The 18,446-nt window shown below is 43.7% G+C and overlaps 1 protein-coding gene across 1 annotated transcript in view; it reads left to right on the top strand.

Moving 5' to 3' along the window:
• Positions 1 to 18,446, top strand: part of LAMC3 (laminin subunit gamma 3) — a 71,933-nt gene that overhangs the window by 35,580 nt on the left and 17,907 nt on the right. Inside the window, exons 13-17 of the mRNA XM_082208093.1 lie at positions 12,080 to 12,268; positions 13,165 to 13,410; positions 15,000 to 15,153; positions 16,375 to 16,517; positions 18,045 to 18,223. Coding sequence (XP_082064219.1) covers positions 12,080 to 12,268; positions 13,165 to 13,410; positions 15,000 to 15,153; positions 16,375 to 16,517; positions 18,045 to 18,223 — 911 coding nt within the window. The remainder of the gene's footprint in view (positions 1 to 12,079; positions 12,269 to 13,164; positions 13,411 to 14,999; positions 15,154 to 16,374; positions 16,518 to 18,044; positions 18,224 to 18,446) is intronic.

The following is an 18,446-nucleotide window of genomic DNA, read 5'->3' as shown; positions in this document are numbered from 1 at the left end:
TAGACACCATGAGTTTCTTGTTTAAAGTGCCAGCACCAGGCTAGGAGGTAGTTGAAGGAGACCTCATGATACTTGAACTTTGCTGGGACTGTCACAAGAGCAGGAAGCCCTTTCTGCCTTGCCTCCCGAAAGCCCCCCATGCTTTTGAGCCCTCAGCCAGAGCTAACTTGGCAGCCACTAGTAATCTCGTAGAAAAATAAGCTGGGGTTATTTAATTCTGAGTTTTAAAAATAAAAATAAACCTTGCCCTGTCGTTTAAGCCCCTTTCTCCCCTTTCCCCTTCTGTGTAGGGTTGCCATATTTCAAAAAGTGAAAATCTAGACACAAAAGCCGACTTAGCTTGCTGTACATCCAGATTTCCCCTGACATTTCAGCGATTTCCTGTATGTTCAGGAAAATCTGGAAGTACGACAACCCTATGCTGGTGTGTCTGTCTCCATTGTGTCTGTTTCGTAATATTCTTTTATCTTATTTTTTGATATCTATGCTACTAATTACTTCTACAGCTTTTATCTTAGAGAAAAGGTGATAATCTAAAAAGCGCCTGTGCTGTAAAATAGCAGTTGTAACAATATGTTAAAGGTCAGTACGATTTTGTAAGTTTTAGACCCATAAGTAGTAGTGGTTGCCAGTACATTATGCTGTTCACATCTACACAATTCCATCCTTATTTCAGACATCTTGTAATATTGGTATATTGTGATGTTAACTGGCAACATATCACAATATTGAAAACTAGACATCGCCCTAGTCTGGACCTTGGAGTTCTCTGCAGAGGGTGGCACAGAGCCCTGGCACCGCCTCCCCAAAACTGGAAGTTGAGTAAGCACTTGCCTAGCGTTGGGGGAAAAAAGAAGGGCTTTAAGACCCTGCCAGAGCCCAGGAGCTTCCTTCCTAGAGCCAGAGCAGTGCCGGTAATTTTGAAGAGGCATAAAATTGGGAAGGTCCATAACTGGAGAAGAGATATATTTGGGGGCTCCAAATATTGGCTTCAGAAGATTACCAAAGTCCATCCATTTTATCTGTCTTTGGGAGAGTGTTGCAAGGGCTCTGGAATAGGAGTAAACCTTATGTGATCACAACTTTGTTCAGGTGTTTTTGGGTGGGTGGGGAATAAATATTTATTTTCCCACACACCTCCTGACGCCAAAGTTATACTGGGACACTTGGAAGAGCAGGAAGCCCTTTCTGCCTCACCTCTCGAAAGCCCCCCATGTTGCTGAGGCTTGCTTGGCAGCTGCTGCTAATACAAGAAAAAGAATAAACTGGGATTATTTATTTCTGAGTTTAAAATAATTGAAATAAACATAGCCTTGTTGTTTAAGCCCCTTTCCTCCCTTCTCCCCTTCTGTGTGTGCTGGTGTGTCTGAATCTCCCTCCTGTCTGTTAGGGAACATTCTGCCACCTTAGATTTGATAATTTATGCTACTAGTTACTTCTACAACTTTGATTTTAGGAAAGGGTGCTAATTTTGAAATTATCTGTACTGTAAAATAACCGGCATAACAATAGCTTATAGGTAAATTTTTGACCCCTAAGTAGTAAGAGTTGCAAAATACATCACCCCATTTGTCTCTACATGGTTCCATCCTTATTTCAGACATGGTCTTATATATCAGTATATCGTGACATATCACAATGTTGAAAACCAGACATCGCCCAGCCCTCATCGCAGCTGTTTTTCTTTTTGACATATGTTTATGTGTGATGTTCATTTTAGTCTGTCAATCTCCTTGGCTATTCAGATAGCAGAATCTCATATATGATATAATATGTTGCATGTAAGACCTGCTTTTGTTGTAAGGTATGCTTCTCCAGAGGTACTTAATGCTGTTTCGAGACCATTATTCCTATTCTTGTTGTTTTTTTTAACATAGTACTATGCTATTTCATCCAAAAATACTTGCGAAGATCCACTTGATGGCGCCAAATATTGGCCACGCAGAGGATGCCATTTTAAGAGTAATTACAAAGTGCATCCATTTTGTGTGGCTTTTGGAAGGGCGGCGCTAGAGCTCTGGGTGATGCCAGAGCCCAGGCACCGCCTTCCCAAAGCCGGAAATCTAGTACTTGATTGCCCATCTTTGGGAAAGAGATAAGGGCTCTAGGGCCCTGCCAGAGCTTGAATATTCCTTTCCAGAGCCAGACATCACCCAGCCCTAGTTGCAGCACTTTTCCTTTCTGACCTATGTTTATGTAGGATGCTTATTTTAGTCTGTTAATTTCTATGCATTTTCAAGTAGCGGAATGTCATATATGCCATAATACATTGCATGCAGGACCTGCTTTGGTTGTAGGGTATATTCCTCCTGAGGTACTTAAAAGTGTTTCTAGTCCATTACTCCTGTTCTCCTTTTTACATAGTTCTATGCTATTTTAGTCATTCAGAAATCTGATGTGCTGCAAAATTGACAAGCTCCACTTGTGGGCGCCAAAAAGCTGCTGTCAGTTTAGGAAAGATTACAAAGTGCATCAGTGTTGTGTGGCCTTGGGAGGGTGGCACTAGGGCTCTGAAGGCAGCCCTGGCAATGCCTTCCTGAAGCCGGAAGTCTAGTAAGTGCTTGCCCACACAAAAGTGAGAAGATGCATGTTTGAGAAGATCCATTTGGGGGTGCCTATACTAGCCTCCCAGAGGTCTCCATTTTAGGGAAGATTACAAAGTGCATCCATTTTGTGTGGCTGTTGGAGGGCGGCACAAAGCCCTGGCACCGCCTTCCAAAAGCCAGAAGTTTAGTAAGTGCTTGCCCAGTTTTAGGAACCAGGGAAGGGCTCTAGGAAGATGCCAGAGCCTGGTTTTCCTGCACAGGGTGTCACACCAAGGTGGCACAATATTGTACCTGCAGTTTTTATGCACAGGGCACCCAGCCTAGATGGCACAAAATCTGAGGCTCTTGCAAGAGCACAAAGCCCTTTCTGCCTCCCTTGCCAAAAGCCTGGCATGTTGCTGTGGCTCACATGGCAGCCTCCACTACTGTGATAGAAAAATAAACGGGGGTTATTTAATTGTGAGTTTAAACCGCTTTCCTCTCTTTGCCTCCCCCCCCATCTGTGTCTATCTCATCTCTATTAGGGAACATTCTCTCATCTTATCTTTGACATATGTGCTGCTGATTTCTTCCACAGATTTTATTTTAGAGAAAAGGTGCAGATTTAAGAAATATTGGTAATATGAAATCACACTTGTAATAATTTCTTAAGTGTAAGTAAAAATAAATACGTTTTAGACCCCTAACTAATATGAGTTGCTGGCATGTAACTCTGTTCGTTCTACATATCTCTGTTCATATTTCAGATACGGACATGGTGCTGTATCGGTATATATCGTGATGACATATCACAATGTTGAAAAACAAGACATCGCTCAGCCCTCCTTGCAAAATTGAGAAGATCCTCTTGGGGGCGCCAAATTGGCCGCCATTTTAGGAAAGATTAAAAACTGGGTCCATTTTGTGTGGCTGTTGGAAGAGGGCGGCGCTTGATGTGCTTCCAAGGGCCTGGCACCGCCATATTGAAGCCAGAAGCCTATTAAGTGCTTGCCCACACAAAGGTGGGAAGATGCATTCTTGAGAAGATCCACTTGGGGGCACCAAATCCTAGCTTCCCACAGGCCGCAGCCATATTAGGAAAGATTACAAAGTGCATCCATTTTGTGTGGCTGTTGGAATGTGATGCTAGGGCTCTTGGAGGCTGCTGCAGCCCTGGCACTGCCTTCCTGAAGCTGGAAGTCTAGTAACTGCTTGCCCAGTTTTGGGAAGCAGGGAAGGGCTGTAGGGTGCTGCCAGAGCCCTCCAGTTTTCTTCCCAGAGCCAAATTGGAGCCTGCAGTTTTTAAGCAAGAGTCACCCTGCCTAGGTGGCACAAAATTTGGGGTTGTTGCATGAGCAGGAAGCCTTTTCTGCCTCCCTTCCCCAAAGCCTGGCATGTTACTGTGGCTCGCTTGGCAGCCTCCACTACTCTGGTAGAAAAATAAACTGGAGTTATTTAATGCTGAGTTTAAAACAATAAAAATAATTCTTGCCCTATTTAATCCTCTTTCTTCCTGTTGTCTCTCCCCCCCCCCGGCAATCTGTGTCTCCCTCATCTCTGTTAGGGAGCTTTCTCTCACCTTACCTTTGACATCTAAACTGATAATTTTTTCTACAGCTTTTATTTTAGAGAGAATGTATAATTTTAGAAATTATTGGTAATATAAAATCACAGTTGTAACAATTTCTTAAGCGTAAGTTAAAATGAATAAGTTTTAGACCCCTAACTAATATGAGTTGCCGGCACGTAACCCTGTTCGTCTCTACATATCTCCGTTCATATTTCAGACACAGACATGGTGCTGTATCGGTATATATTGTGATGACATATCACAATGTTGAAAAGCAAGATATCGCTCAGCACTTCTTGCAAAATTGAGAAGATCCTCTTGGGGGCGCCAAATTGGCCGCCATTTTAGGAAAGATTAAAAACTGGGTCCATTTTGTGTGGCTGTTGGAGGGCGGTGCTAGGGGTGCTTCCAACGGCCTGGCACCACCATACTGAAGCCAGAAGCCTATTAAGGGCTTGCCCACACAAAGGTGAGAAGTTGCATTCTTGAGAAGATCCACTTGGGGGCACTAAATCCTAGCTTCCCACAGGCAGCAGCCATATTAGGAAAGATTACAAAGTGCATCCATTTTGTGTGGCTGTTGGAAGAGGGCGGTGCTAAGGCTGGGATGCTTCCAAAGGCCTGGCACTGCCATACTGAAGCCAGAAGCCTATTAAGGGCTTGCCCACACAAAGGTGAGAAGATGCATTCTTGAGAAGATCCACTTGGGGGCGCCAAATCCTAGCTTCCCACAGGCAGCAGCCATATTAGGAAAGATTACAAGGTGCATCCATTTTGTGTGGCTTTTGGGAGGGCGGTGCTAGGGGTGCTTCCAAAGGCCTGGCACCACCATACTGAAGCCGGAAACCTATTAAGGGCTTGCCCACACAAAGGTGAGAAGATGCATTCTTGAGAAGATCCACTTGGGGGCGCCAAATACTATCCTAGCTTCCCACCAAAGCTTCCCATAGACCGCAGCCATTTTAGGAAAGATTACAAAGTGCATCCATTTTGTGTGGCTGTTGGAGGGTGGTGCTAGAGCCCTGGCACCGCCTCCCGAAAGTGGAAAGTCCAGTAAATGCTTGCCTAGCTGTGGCAAGGAGGGAAGGGCTCTAGGGTGCTGCCAGAGCCCTGGAGTTCCCTTCCAAGAGCCAGAGCAGTATGGGCAGTTTTTCTGCACAGGGTGCCCAGCTGAGGTGGCACAAAATTTTAAGGATCCTTTTTATCTGCCCTTGGAAGGGCAACACAAGGACTCTGGGAAACTGCCAGAGCCCGAACAGAACCTTCCCACAGCTGAGTAAAACAAATGCGATTGCAGCTTTGCTGTAGTGCAGAGCTTTCCAAACTGTGTGTCGCAATGCGTAATTGTGTCCTGCCACCCGAACACTCGCCCCCCTTTTTCCTGGGGGGTGGAAACGGATTCATTTAACCTGCAGTTTGCTAGGAAAACTGAATTACTGTGTCTCGAAATGATGTATGCCTAAAAGTGAGTCCCAGGCATGAAAACTTTGGAAAGCTCTGCTTGTGTGTGCGTTCGGGTGTGCTCTATTTATTTACTTCCCTAAACGGGGGTTATTTCAAAAAATAAGCCCTTGCCTGGTTTTTTAAGCCTCATTCCTCCCTTGTCCCCTTCCTTCTGTGTGTCTCCCTTGTGTCTGTTGGGAAATGTTCTCCCACTTGAACTTTGGTATCTAGGCTACTAATTGCCTGCACAGGTTTGATTGTAGAGAAAAGGAGCAAATTTTAAAATTATCTGCGCTATAAAATAACGGTTGTAACAATATGTTAAAGGTAAGTACGAGTCTATAAAATTTAGACCCCCTAGGTAATAGCCGTTCTCAGAATATCATCCCGTTCGTTTGCTTCTACATAGTTTCATCCTTATTTTAGACATTGTGTTACATCCGTATATTGCGATGTTTAGCTGGTGACATATCACGATGTTGAAATCGCCCAGCCTTCATTGCAATATTAAGAAGTTCCACTTGGGGCCGCCAAATATTGGGCTGCCGGCGGCTGCCATTTTAGGAAAGATTACAAAGTGCATCCATTTTGTGTGGCTGTTGGAAGAGGGCGGCGCTAAGGCTGGGATGCTTCCAAAGGCCTGGCACTGCCATACTGAAGCCAGAAGCCTATTAAGGGCTTGCCCACACAAAGGTGAGAAGATGCATTCTTGAGAAGATCCACTTGGGGGCGCCAAAATCCTAGCTTCCCACAGGCAGCAGCCATATTAGGAAAGATTACAAGGTGCATCCATTTTGTGTGGCTTTTGGGAGGGCGGTGCTAGGGGTGCTTCCAAAGGCCTGGCACCACCATACTGAAGCCAGAAACCTATTAAGGGCTTGCCCACACAAAGGTGAGACGATCCACTTGGGGGCGCCAAATACTATCCTAGCTTCCCACAGGCAGCAGCCATATTAGGAAAGATTACAAGGTGCATCCATTTTGTGTGACTGTTGGAGGGCGGTGCTAGGGGTGCTTCCAAGGGCCTGGCACCGCCATATTGAAGCCGGAAGCCTATTAAGGGCCTGCCCACACAAAGGTGAGAAGATGCATTCTTGAGAAGATCCACTTGGGGGCGCCAAATCCTAGCTTCCCACAGGCAGCAGCCATATTAGGAAAGATTACAAGGTGCATCCATTTTGTGTGGCTGTTGGAAGAGGGCGGTGCTAGGGGTGCTTCCAAAGGCCTGGCACCATCATACTGAAGCCGGAAACCTATTAAGGGCTTGCCCACACAAAGGTGAGAAGATCCACTTGGGGGCGCCAAATACTATCCTAGCTTCCCACAGGCCGCAGCCATTTTAGGAAAGATTACAAAGTGCATCCATTTTGTGTGGCTTTTGGGAGGGCGGTGCTAGAGTCCTGGCACCACCTTCCAAAAGCCTGAAGTCTGGTAAGTGCTTGCCCAGGTTTGGGAAAGAGAGAAGGGCTCTGGGACCCTGCCAGAGCCTGGTTTTCCTGTGCAGGCTGCCATGCCAAGGTGGTACAAAATTGGAAAAATCCATAATTGAGACAATCCAATTGGAGGGGGCAGCACATTTTGGCTTTGAGAGAAGTTAGTCATCCCCTTTCATGTTCCTGACGCTTGCTTTTCTAGTAGAAGAATAAACTAGGATTATTTATTGCTGATTTAAAATTAATATTAAAAAACCTTCCTTTGTTGTTGAAGGCTGTTTCCTCTCCTCTCCCCTTCTGTGTATGCTGGTGTGTCTTTTATTTTAGACCAAAGGAGATAAATTAAAAAATATTGGTGTATCACGATGTTTAGCTGGTGACATATCACAATGTTGACATCGCCCAGCCCTCGTTGCAGCCCTTTTCCTTTCTGACCTACTGGATGCTCATTTCAGTCTGTCAATATCTGTGCCTTTTCAAGTAGCAGAACCTCATAGGATATAATACATTGCACGTAGGACCTGCTTTAGTTGTAGGGTATATTCATCCTGAGATACTTAAAAGTGTTTCCAGCCCATTACTATTCCTGTTCTGCTTTTTAGATAGTGCTATGCTATTTCAGTCCTCCTAAAATTGGAGGTTGTGCAAAATTAAGATCCACTTGGAGGTGCCAGATATTGCCTTGCATAGGATGCAATGATTATGTGGCTGTGGGGAGGGCAGTGCTGGGGCTCTGTAGGGACTCTGTGGGGACTTTCCCATCTTTGGGATGGAGGGAAGGACTCTAGGGTACTGCCAGGGTCTTGACAGTTTTCCTTCACAGGGCACTGAGTGAAGGCGGCACAAATTGGGAAGATCCATAGTTGAGAATATCTATTTGGGAGCACCAAATATTGGCTTCAAAGGATTACCGAAGTCTGGTCTATTTTATCCATCTTGGGGAGGGCGGCACAAAAGCCTCTTGTTTAAGTCTCTTTCCTCCCCGCTCCACTTCTATGTGTGCTGGTGTGTCTGTGTCTTTCTCCTCTCTGTTAGGGAACATTATTTCACCTTACCTTTGATACACATGCTACTAGTATCTTCTACAACTTTTATTTTAAGTGAAAGGTGCTAATTTCAAAATTATCGGTAAAATAAAATCACAGTTGTAGCCCTTGCTGCAAGTCTTTTCCTTTCTGACCTATGTTTATGTGGGATACTCATTTTAGCCTGTCATTCTCAGAACCTCATATATCATATAACACATTGCATGTAGTTCCTGCATTGGTTGTAGGTTATATTCCTCCATTATTTTTGTTCTTCTTTTTACATAGTTTTACATTTCAGTCATAAAATCTGAGGTGTCACAAAATTGAGAAGATCCACTTGGGTTCGCCATATATTGGCCTTGTGCAGGCTGCAAGGATTACTGTAGGAGTGTGGCATGAGGGCTACTACATGCTTGCCCAGCGTGGACTTCCAGGGTGGCGCCATCGGCAATGGCGGACTCCCTCTGAATTGGAGGGACTAGCTCCTCGCAAAACGGGTCTTTTCCGCTACGGCAAAGCGGGGACCCTTTTAAAAATCACAGGCGGATGAAGCCTGTGACCATGGGACTCGGTGGGCACCCTTAGCGCCCCCCAACCTGCAAAGGAACCCACTAACGGGCTCCGAAGCGAAGAAGGGGAAGTGGCGCGGTGCTGTGAGTCAACTGCTATTTCCGTGGAGCGAAGCCGCACAGCCGTTGCCGGAGAGCGCTGCCTTCTTCCTGGGACAATTTGGCTTCTAAAATAAGCATCCATGAGTACTTAAACTTTGAACAATTGGACTTTAAATAAGGACTGGCGAGCAGAAAGGAATTAGCTAAAAGAAGAGAAACATAGTGATTCCATTGTTTCCTTTCGCACCTTAAAGGAACAAATATTGACAAAATATCTGAAAAATATCTGAAAAAAGGAAACTCTGTTGCTAGACTTGTCTTTAAAAGAAAGATTAAATAGAAGTTTCCCCCCTAGAGGGAGACTGTGAAACTGTAACCAACTCCTGGGAGCTGGCAGCTGTTACAGATTACAATCGTGGGAATAGACATCTGACCTTCAGGACAATGTATTCAGAAGCTCTGTTGTGTGCTTTCTATAAAACAAATGCCCTACTGGAACAGCTACATGAGAAGACAAATTTGATGGCTGATTCGATTAGAAATTTTGAACAGGCAGTGGGAAATTTTGAACAGGCAGTGGGAAAATATGTGGAGCCCACCCAGGAATTAAATCAGGAGTGTGCCCTGACAGAACAGGCCCAACAGGAATATGAACTTTTGGATTTGACAAATGAACTTGGAAAAAGCCAGATTTGGAAAGAAACAGTTTGGTTTGGTCTGGAAATGGGGGGTTGGATAGACCCTCCTATGCAGGGATGTTTGGACTTTTCAAGTCTGGCAATGGGCCGTGAGATGTTTGGGATTGGGAGGGCTCTCAATTTTGGAGGGATTTTGAAACATGTCTTTAAATACCACATGGAATTTAGTGTCGATTATGGAAAAGGGGCTGATCTGTCGAGAAGGGTCAAAAATATTGCTAAGCTGGAGTTCCCACGAGTGAAACGAGCAGGAGACAAGGGAAAATGCAGTTATAAATATGAAGAAGAGCTGCGGAAGGGACATGGAAGAGACTTAAGGGCCTTGGATATTAGGATACCAGGTTAATGCGCCAGATTGATGGGATAATGAGGACTGACAAAACCCGGGACCAGGAGGAAGGGACGCTGGATGAAGATTGGATTTGTTTTTATTTCCTTTTTTCACTACTAGGATTGTTTTACAAAATTGATGAATGTTAGAAAAATGTTGGAATGAAATTACTTGGCTTAGTAAAAATGTTTAAAGAATTATTCAAGAATATTATGGTTATGAGAAGTTGGTAAAAATAAGATTTAAGTTTTAAGTTTAAAGGTTTTTTATAGTAAGATAAGATTAAAATAGTTTAAGGTAATGTAATGACAGAATATTATGAAATATGGAAGGGATTTGCTGTGACAATTAACAACCAGGATACAAGGAAGGGGAGGAGGAGGAGGTCAAGGAAAGAGGGTAATGATAGTTGAGGAGTTGAGAATAATGGATTTGTTTTTAAATGTTTTTAAATGTTTGTGGTGTATTTTTGTTTTTTGTTTTTTGTCTTTTTCTCTTATTTTGAATTTGTATATGTATGGTTGGAAGTGGCTTGTTTTTTTTCTTTTTCTACTTTGTTTTTCTTTTGTAACTTTAAAAAAAAATTCAATAAATATCATTTTTTAAAAATATATATATACATGCTTGCCCAGCATTAGGAAGGAGACTGCCAGAGCCCTGGACTTTCCTTCCCACACCCAGAGTTCTGGGAAGATTAATCATTGAAAATATCTATTTGGGGGCGCCAACTATTGGCCTTCGAAAGATTACCAAAGTCTGTCCGGTTTATCCATCTTTGGGAGGGCAGCACAAGACTCTGGCATCCACAGCTAGTCCAATGGAAAAATAAACTGGGAGTATTTACTTCTGAGCTAAAAATAGTTGAAATAAAACTTGCCCTGTTTTTTAAGCCTCTTTCCTCCTTTATCCTCTTCTCTCTGTGTGTGTCTCCCTCCGGTCTATTAGGGAACATTCTGCCAACTTACTTTTGATATTTATGCCTCTAATTACTTCTACAGCTTTTATTTTAGAGAAAAGATGATTATCTAAAAATCACCTGTTCTGTAAAATAACAGTTGTAACAATATGTTAAAGGTAAGTACGATTTTATAAGTTTTAGACACCAAAAGTAGTAGTGGTTGCCAGCACATTATGCTGTTCACCTGTACACAATTCCATCCTTATTTAAGACAACATATCACAACGTTGAAAACTATACATTACCCTGCCCTAGTCTGGACCTTGGAGCTCTCCACAGGCCACACAACCCTCACTGGCCCTGCTTCACACCCTCCTTGAGCTTTTTTGCCTGGTTGGAATGTATCATTTGCTTGCCTGGAGGGAGATGTGTGTGTGTTTGTATGTCTCTGTGTGTAGAAACTAGCTTCCTAAAGTAAAAAAATAAAATGCACTGCTCTGTCCACCTTTGCCTCTGGCCGTGCCCACCACTGGCATGTGGTTCCCAGAAGGTTGCCCAGAAGGAGTGTCTCCACCCCCACCGTTCAGCCTATTTAGCCTGGACACTGTGGTCCACCTCCTAGGGTCTTCTGGCAGTTCCCTCACTGCCAGAAGTGAAGCTATGGGGAACCAGGCAGAGGGCCTTCTTGGTAGTGGCACCCACTCTGCAGAACGCCCTCTCTTCAGATGTCAAGGAGATGAGTAACTATGTAACCTTTAGAAGACATCTGTATAGGGAAGCTTTTTAAAGTTCAATGTTTTATATATACTGGAAGCCACCCAGAGTGGTTGGGGCAACCCATTCAAATGGGCAGGTACAAATAACAACAACAACAATTATTATTATTATTATTATTATTATTATTAGCCTCATGCTAGCCCAGCTTCTATTTGAACGTTAAATGGTTTTGCTGATTTCCGTGTGTGTGCTTTATTTATAATTTTATCTGTTTTATTGATAATTTTATTATGTCCACCAGTTAGATCGCTGAATCAGAAAGCTCTCTGTTTCTACTTTGTTTTTATATTTTGTTTTAAGGACCGTCCCTTTTTGTACACCACTTTGACGTGTTTAACATAAAGTGATTTATACATTTTGGAAATAAAACAAGAAGAATGTTTGGGACAGGCCACGGACAGCTAACTGTTCATTCAATATTTCTAGGACTTCCAAAAATAAATAACTTCCATGTGAGACAACACACCGACCACGCCTCCATTTTTCAATTTCAAATGAGGGCTGCGCCATTGAGCAGACCAAGGAGATTAGTTGGTTAAAGTATAAATATAAAATGTAGATATATTTAATTCAGATATCTGAACTGGACCCCTGGTCAGTAAGAGAACACCAGCCTAGATGGACTACCTGCCCAGCCCAAAATGGCCGTTATATTGTTCTTACAAAAAAACAAAACCATGATTACATTTAGGGAAAGCAAGCAGTTGTTTTTCCTTTTCTCCTATCTTAACTCCTGATGGCTTGTCCTGTTCCTTTTCCCACCAGGCCTCTGCCAATGTCTCCACAACACAGAGGGGCCTTCCTGTGAGCGTTGTGCTGCTGGTTTCCATGGCAACCCCTTCACGGGCCGCTTTGATGACTGTAAGCCTTGCCCTTGCCCTGGCCAGACACCTTGCCTGGCTCTCCCACAGAGCGGAGAGGTGGTCTGTACCCACTGCCCACTGGGACAAAGAGGTGCGTATAACTATTGGGGCTGTGCTCATACGTTAAACCAGTGGTTGCCAATCTGTGGGGGTTTTTTGCTGGTGACCATGAAGCCTCTGATTCCTGCTCCACAAACTGCTCCCTTGGTCCTGAGGTGGGTGCCTTATTTCCCCTTGAAAAGTAAATAGATGCTCTTTCCCACTTCCTCCTTTAGCTCTCTCTGCTTTTCAAGGCCCCTCTGAGAATCTCAGTTCTTCTTGGGGGTTTTTAAAGTGCAAGTTGCTGGTCCTTATGGCTATGGAACTAAATCTGGGGATATATTTCCGCCTTTGCTCTCTCCCATTCTCCTCTGTCACTTGGTCTTTGTTCAAATGAACCTCTATGTTTATTTTAAACATTGACTCATGGAATCAGCAACAAACATTTTATACCTCTGTGTCATTTGCAATTAGTGACAGGAAATCAATTTCAGAAGGAAAGGAACATACAATTTTGTCTTTATGGCTTATAGGAAAGTTTGGATTCATGTTAATGATGACAAACCCCAGAGCAGAGTGAAATAATTCTCCCGTTTGAGTTAATAATGGCGGATGGGCTGCTGCTGTAATGCTTCCTAGGAGACCAACAACTGATATTTTTCAGTCAGTTGAAGATGGCTTGAAAGAGGAATTAGTAATCATAGGGAATGCATAGTGAATGCAGTCATCCCACAGAACAGGATGAACAAGTTATATTCCTATTGTTCCAAAAACCTACCAACTCTACTCAGCCAGAAAGCACCTGCATTACATGTGTACGCTTTGGAAAGTGATACCTTTTGCAAACTGCTTTCAGCTCTCTTAAGAAGTGCAGTACCATCTGCAGTCTCTTTTGGCGGGACTTGTTGACAAAACCTGGTTCTCCCTACCTCTGCTGTTCTTCTCTAGGGAGACTCTGTGAGCTGTGCGATGATGGCTTTTTCGGGGACCCCCTGGGAAGGAATGGTCCAGTCCGACCTTGCAGCCCCTGTGAATGCAACGGCAACGTGGATCCCAATGCCGTGGGCAACTGTGATCCTGTCTCAGGCCAGTGTCTCCGCTGCTTATACAACACAGCAGGAGGACACTGTGAAAGTTGTCAGGAAGGCTTCTATGGAGATCCACTAGCCACCAACCATGCTGTGAAGTGTACACGTGAGTACAGGCCTTCCACTCATCCTGAGAGCTGCTTGGAAACCTTTTGGTCCAGCAGCATGCAGAAGTTTAAAAAAGTATTCCAGGGGTTCCAGCCTCTTACCCAAAGTCCATTTTTCCTTTTGGAATGAGGCACAGTGGAGACTGTAGTGTTTTTATGATATTTACACATATACAACCTGAGCCTACGATGGAGCGGTTCACAGCATCAACACCCCAAAAGGGTCTTGTTTCTCCTACAGTTGCAGCCTTGGATTCAAACAGAAATCAAACATTGCTCTCAAATGTTGCTTTGTCTCTCTCTCTCCAGCTTGCTGCTTTACTTCTAGGTCACATCACTGCAAATGTTCAACTCCCAACTTTGATCTTGATTTTGGTCATTAACATAGATAAAGAAAGGAGTCTATATTTCTTGGAAAGTATCTCTTTTCATTATGCCTTTATCACCCTCCTGTGTCTGGTGAGATGCTCTGACATTGGCATAGGTCAGATATTATTTCCCCATTTTTAAAAGAAAGAGGGGCCCCTGTGTCCTGCCCACTTCCACGTGGGCTTATTGGCGTGACGCCTTCAGTGACTCTCCCATAACATGGAAGCCACAAAATATGGAAACTGAGAATTCTTTTAGGCTGCATCCAGTCTTCCTGGATTTCCTGTGCTAAATGGAAATTGTAGCAAGAGCAGTGGGCCCTGTTGCTCACCTTGGTGCCCTGGTGAATGTCCAGCCTTGCTGCCTTCTGGAGCTAATCCTCTTTAAACAAATTGATGTTTCTGGACACTTCAAAGGCAACTAAAAAGGAAAAATAATCATAAAATTATGGTTTCCACAAAATCATAAATTACAACACAGGTGGGAAACCTCAGACAACACTATCTTAATCATTTTTAAAGGAGTGTTTTTGCCTGGCCTGGATAGAGAGTAATGTAAATGTGTGTAGAAACAACCCTATTGTAAAAAGATAAAATTTACATTCATTGCCCCACCTTTTTTTTGCTTCTGGCCCTGGCCACTTCTATGAAGCGGCTCTAGAACAATTGCATATAAGGACATATCCTGTTTTGGGGGGCCAACATGCCCATCCAGGAAGATTTTTACATTTTAATGGAAATGTCCGGGTTTGGGGTTTATTTTATTTTATTTTTTTGTTTGGGGGGCATGCACATGCTTGGGAGGGCACTGTGCCCCAGAAGAGCCACAGTGGAGCGAGGCCATCACAGCAAAGATCAGGTAGGAGCTGGGGTCCTGCCTCCACTTGGCCTGGCAGTGGCTCAGCCTCAGACTGCTCTGCATGCCGTGGCCCACTGCCAGGATGGAGTATCCATTTGTATCTGGACCTTGGAATGTTGAATGCAATAGAATGTGGCCCTAAGGCCAAAAGAAGCTCCCCACCCAGGTTTAAAACAATAAAACTATTTATTTTTTTAAAAAACAAACAAGCCAGCAGAATGGAAAATTTAGATTTTAAATGCACACAACAAATATGGGTTGCTTGTTGAATGGGGGGCCTGGGTTGTGTCAAGACCAGTAGGTTTAGCCCACCAAGTATTTAAGTGTAAGAATGTATTTTCCCTCCTCTCATCCTTCCTAGCCTGCAAGTGTAACCCTGGAGGCTCTACCAACGGAGCAGCGACTTGTGATGATGTCACCGGTCAGTGCATCTGCCTCCCCCATGTGACTGGGCGGGACTGCAGCCAATGCCAAGCAGGTTATTATGACCTCCAGCCAGGAAAGGGTTGCAAAAGGTAATCAAGTGGAGTGGGTGGGAAGGAAGGAAGGGTGGGGCGGAAAATGATTTTTAGAGAAAAATCAGGCAGGGAATATGTAATATAGGAGGAACCTGCCTTATATTGAGTTAAACCATTGGGTCCATCTAGCTCAATGTTGTCTACACTGACTGGCAGCAGCTCTCCAGTATTGCAAGTAGGTTTTTCTCCTTGCCCTACCTGGAGAAGCCAGAGGCTGAACCTGTGACCTTCTGCATGCAAAGCTGATGCTCTTCCTCTGAGCTACAGCCTCTTCCCGTAGCCTAGTCTGTGGTTAAACATATTCTGATTACTTTTGTGCTGCTGATTGGAGTTCAATATTGTGACAAATATACCCTATTATGGAGCTGAACAACCTCGTCATACATACTTCCTAAGATTTCTTGCTATGGCAGTGAACTTTGTCTTTTATTGATAATTATGGTATTTGTTTTACTTTCCTTAAAGGTTTTTCCCATTTTAGGGTTGTTGTTTTTTCAAAATTACTGTACTAATTGATTGTAAATGAAACCTCAAAGATATTTACAAAACAAAACTTAATTTATACACTACTTGACTGTAAATGGAACCTCAGTGTTTTATTGATAATTTTAATTTTTTATAAAAAATTAAAATTATCAGTAAAACACTGAGGTTCTATTTACAGTCAAGTGGTGTATAAATTTAATTAATTAGGGCAGGCAAGCAGTCCCATAGTTTTAACACCACATAGGATGTCCGGTATCTTTTCTGAGCCAACTTAACCAATCCTTAACAGTGTGTGGTTGAGAAGGACCTGGAAGCAAATCTTAGTGCAGAGCAATGGTTCTCAAAGTTTTCCTCTGGGTCATATTTTCAGAATAAACATTTGCTTGTACCACTTCTATTTTTATTGATAAGAAATACATTGGAAAACAAAAAGAAACAACTCGTAGCATTGTTGGATTTTGAAAAGCTATCTTTCCATATTCTGCAAATAAATACAAATAATATTGTGATGGCATAATCTACCCTACTACCTTGAAATGTTTGTTATTTTCCTTTGATTGTCCTTGAATCTTCCCGCCATACTTGCCATCCTCTCTTGCCACACCATTGTGGCAAACCACACCCTTTGAGAACCACTGGCACAGAGACAGGATTATATGAGCAGGCCATTGAGTAACCTGGTTCTAAGCTGTTTCTTCTTCTCTCTATCTCTCCCTCTCTCCCCCTCCTCAGTTGCCAATGTCACCCAGTAGGTTCTCAACACAGCCGCTGCCACCCGCTCACAGGGCAATGCTCTTGTCAACCTGGTGTGGAAGGTGTGTCATGTGATCAGTGCCAAGCTGGTTTCTTTGGCTTCTCATTCCAAGGATGTCGAGGTAACTCCAGTGTCTGATTGAGCGTCTTCACAGTTTGCTATAATGTCTTGTCATGGATGCAGGGCTCTCTTTCTCTTTGGGCTTCGCTCCCTGTACTCCACTGGAACGCAACTGCTTAAGAGGATCTGTCATAAAAGGATGGGGTGGAGACTGATAAATTAGTCACAATGTGGAATATCCTGCAGAAGAGCCTGGATCAGGTTAAAGGCTAGTCCAGCATCTCATTCTCACAGTGGCCACCAGATGCCTGTGCAAAACGGCAAGCAGGACCCAACAGCACTCTCCCTGTTGGTGATATCCTGCAGGGGCGCCAGTTTGAAAAAAATATGGGGGGCAGGTCCTAGCAACAGAGGTACCTAGAACTGGTGAGATGGATTATTCCCTACTCAATCCACTTTTTATCCCTAAAACAGTTCTGTGAGGTTGATTGTTTTCAAAAACAGCAGCTGGTCCAAGGCTATTCTGAACCCAACTGTCTCCAAGCCCAAGTTTCTAGGCATCTGGTAGTCTCCCCCCCCCCCCCCAAAACCCAAATCAACAAGTGCTTGCTGCAAAATTATGTATTTGCCTGCTTGGGCATATTTTTAGGACACCTTATTTCGGTGACAGTAGGCTTTAATTTAAATTGTTTTTAAATATTGTGATTTAATTGTTGTAATGAGCCCTGGGTCCTTGGGGTAAAGGGTAGAAAGAAGAGGAGGAGGAGGAGGAGGAGAGCTTTACCCTGCCCACTTATGGGGAGGGTAAATGGTGAAATGATAAATAAGAAATTATGTTGATGGTTTTTGCTCTCTTGCCATCCAGCAATCCTTTTACAAGTTCGTTTACAGGGCTTGTTGGGAAACAAAATCTAAAGGTAGAATAGAAAGAAAGGCAGCAATGCCCATCAACTTTGGGTCCCTCCAGCCCCGTCAAACATTTTAAGGGGGGGACAAAGGGACCTGAGTTCCCAGCAGCAGATATTCAAAGGCTTGCTGCTTCTGATGGTGGAGGCAGAACATAATCATCATGGCAGGTAGCCACTGATAGCCTTATCCTCTATGAATTTGTCTAATCTGCTTTTAAACCCATCTAAGTTGGTGCCCATCATTGGGAGCGAATGAACTATGCATTTTTACCACATAAATTACAGTGATACTGAACACCCTGCAGGAATAAGTGGCCCTGAGAAATATTAAGAATCATCTGAGCTGGAGATACTCCATTGTCCTAAAAAGAAATCTCACTATTTCTCTTCCCATCTCTGGAAGCATCCCCAAAAGCTGGAAAGGTGGGATGTTATTCCAAGTTAGACCACTGGTCTGTCTAGCTCAGTACTGCCTGCACTGACCGGCAGTGGCTCTTAGGGATTTTAGACTCAGGGGTCTTTCCCATTCCTGCCTGGAGATGCCAGGGATTGAACCTGAGGCCTTCTGCATGCAAGGCAGGTGCTCTATCACCAGGCTATGTCCTTTCCCCTTCTATTCCTCCTTCCCATACATGCTGTCTCCAAATTAAGAGTCACACATATTGTTTTCTTACTTCCAGCCTGCAACTGCTCCCAGCTCGGTTCTGTCTCCCTCCAGTGCCATGACAACAGCACATGTGTGTGCAAGCACGGCTTTGTGGGGTACAAGTGTGACCAGTGCAAAGTGAACCACTTCTATGACCCTGGGAGCAATCAGTGCCTGGAGTGCCCTATTTGCTACAGTCTCGTGAAGGAAGAGGTAAAACCCACTGCTTGCTTGCTTGCATCAGCCAGTCAGTCAGCCAATCAGCTAATCAGACATTTTAGTCAGATTTGCTAAATGTATAGTCAGCCAATTAACCCCATTAAAAACAAAAATACTTCCTTACTATATTTCTAGACTACTGTCCATCCCTTAAGATCCCTGGTATCAAAACAACAAAAAACAGCAACAGCAATAGCAATCATAAACCAGTTAATGC

Source organism: Podarcis vaucheri, assembly GCF_965113315.1.
Source record: "Podarcis vaucheri genome assembly, chromosome: Z".
Taxonomy (NCBI): domain Eukaryota; kingdom Metazoa; phylum Chordata; class Lepidosauria; order Squamata; family Lacertidae; genus Podarcis; species Podarcis vaucheri.
Note: the sequence above shows the minus strand (reverse complement) of the source record. Positions and strands in the feature narration are given on the sequence as shown.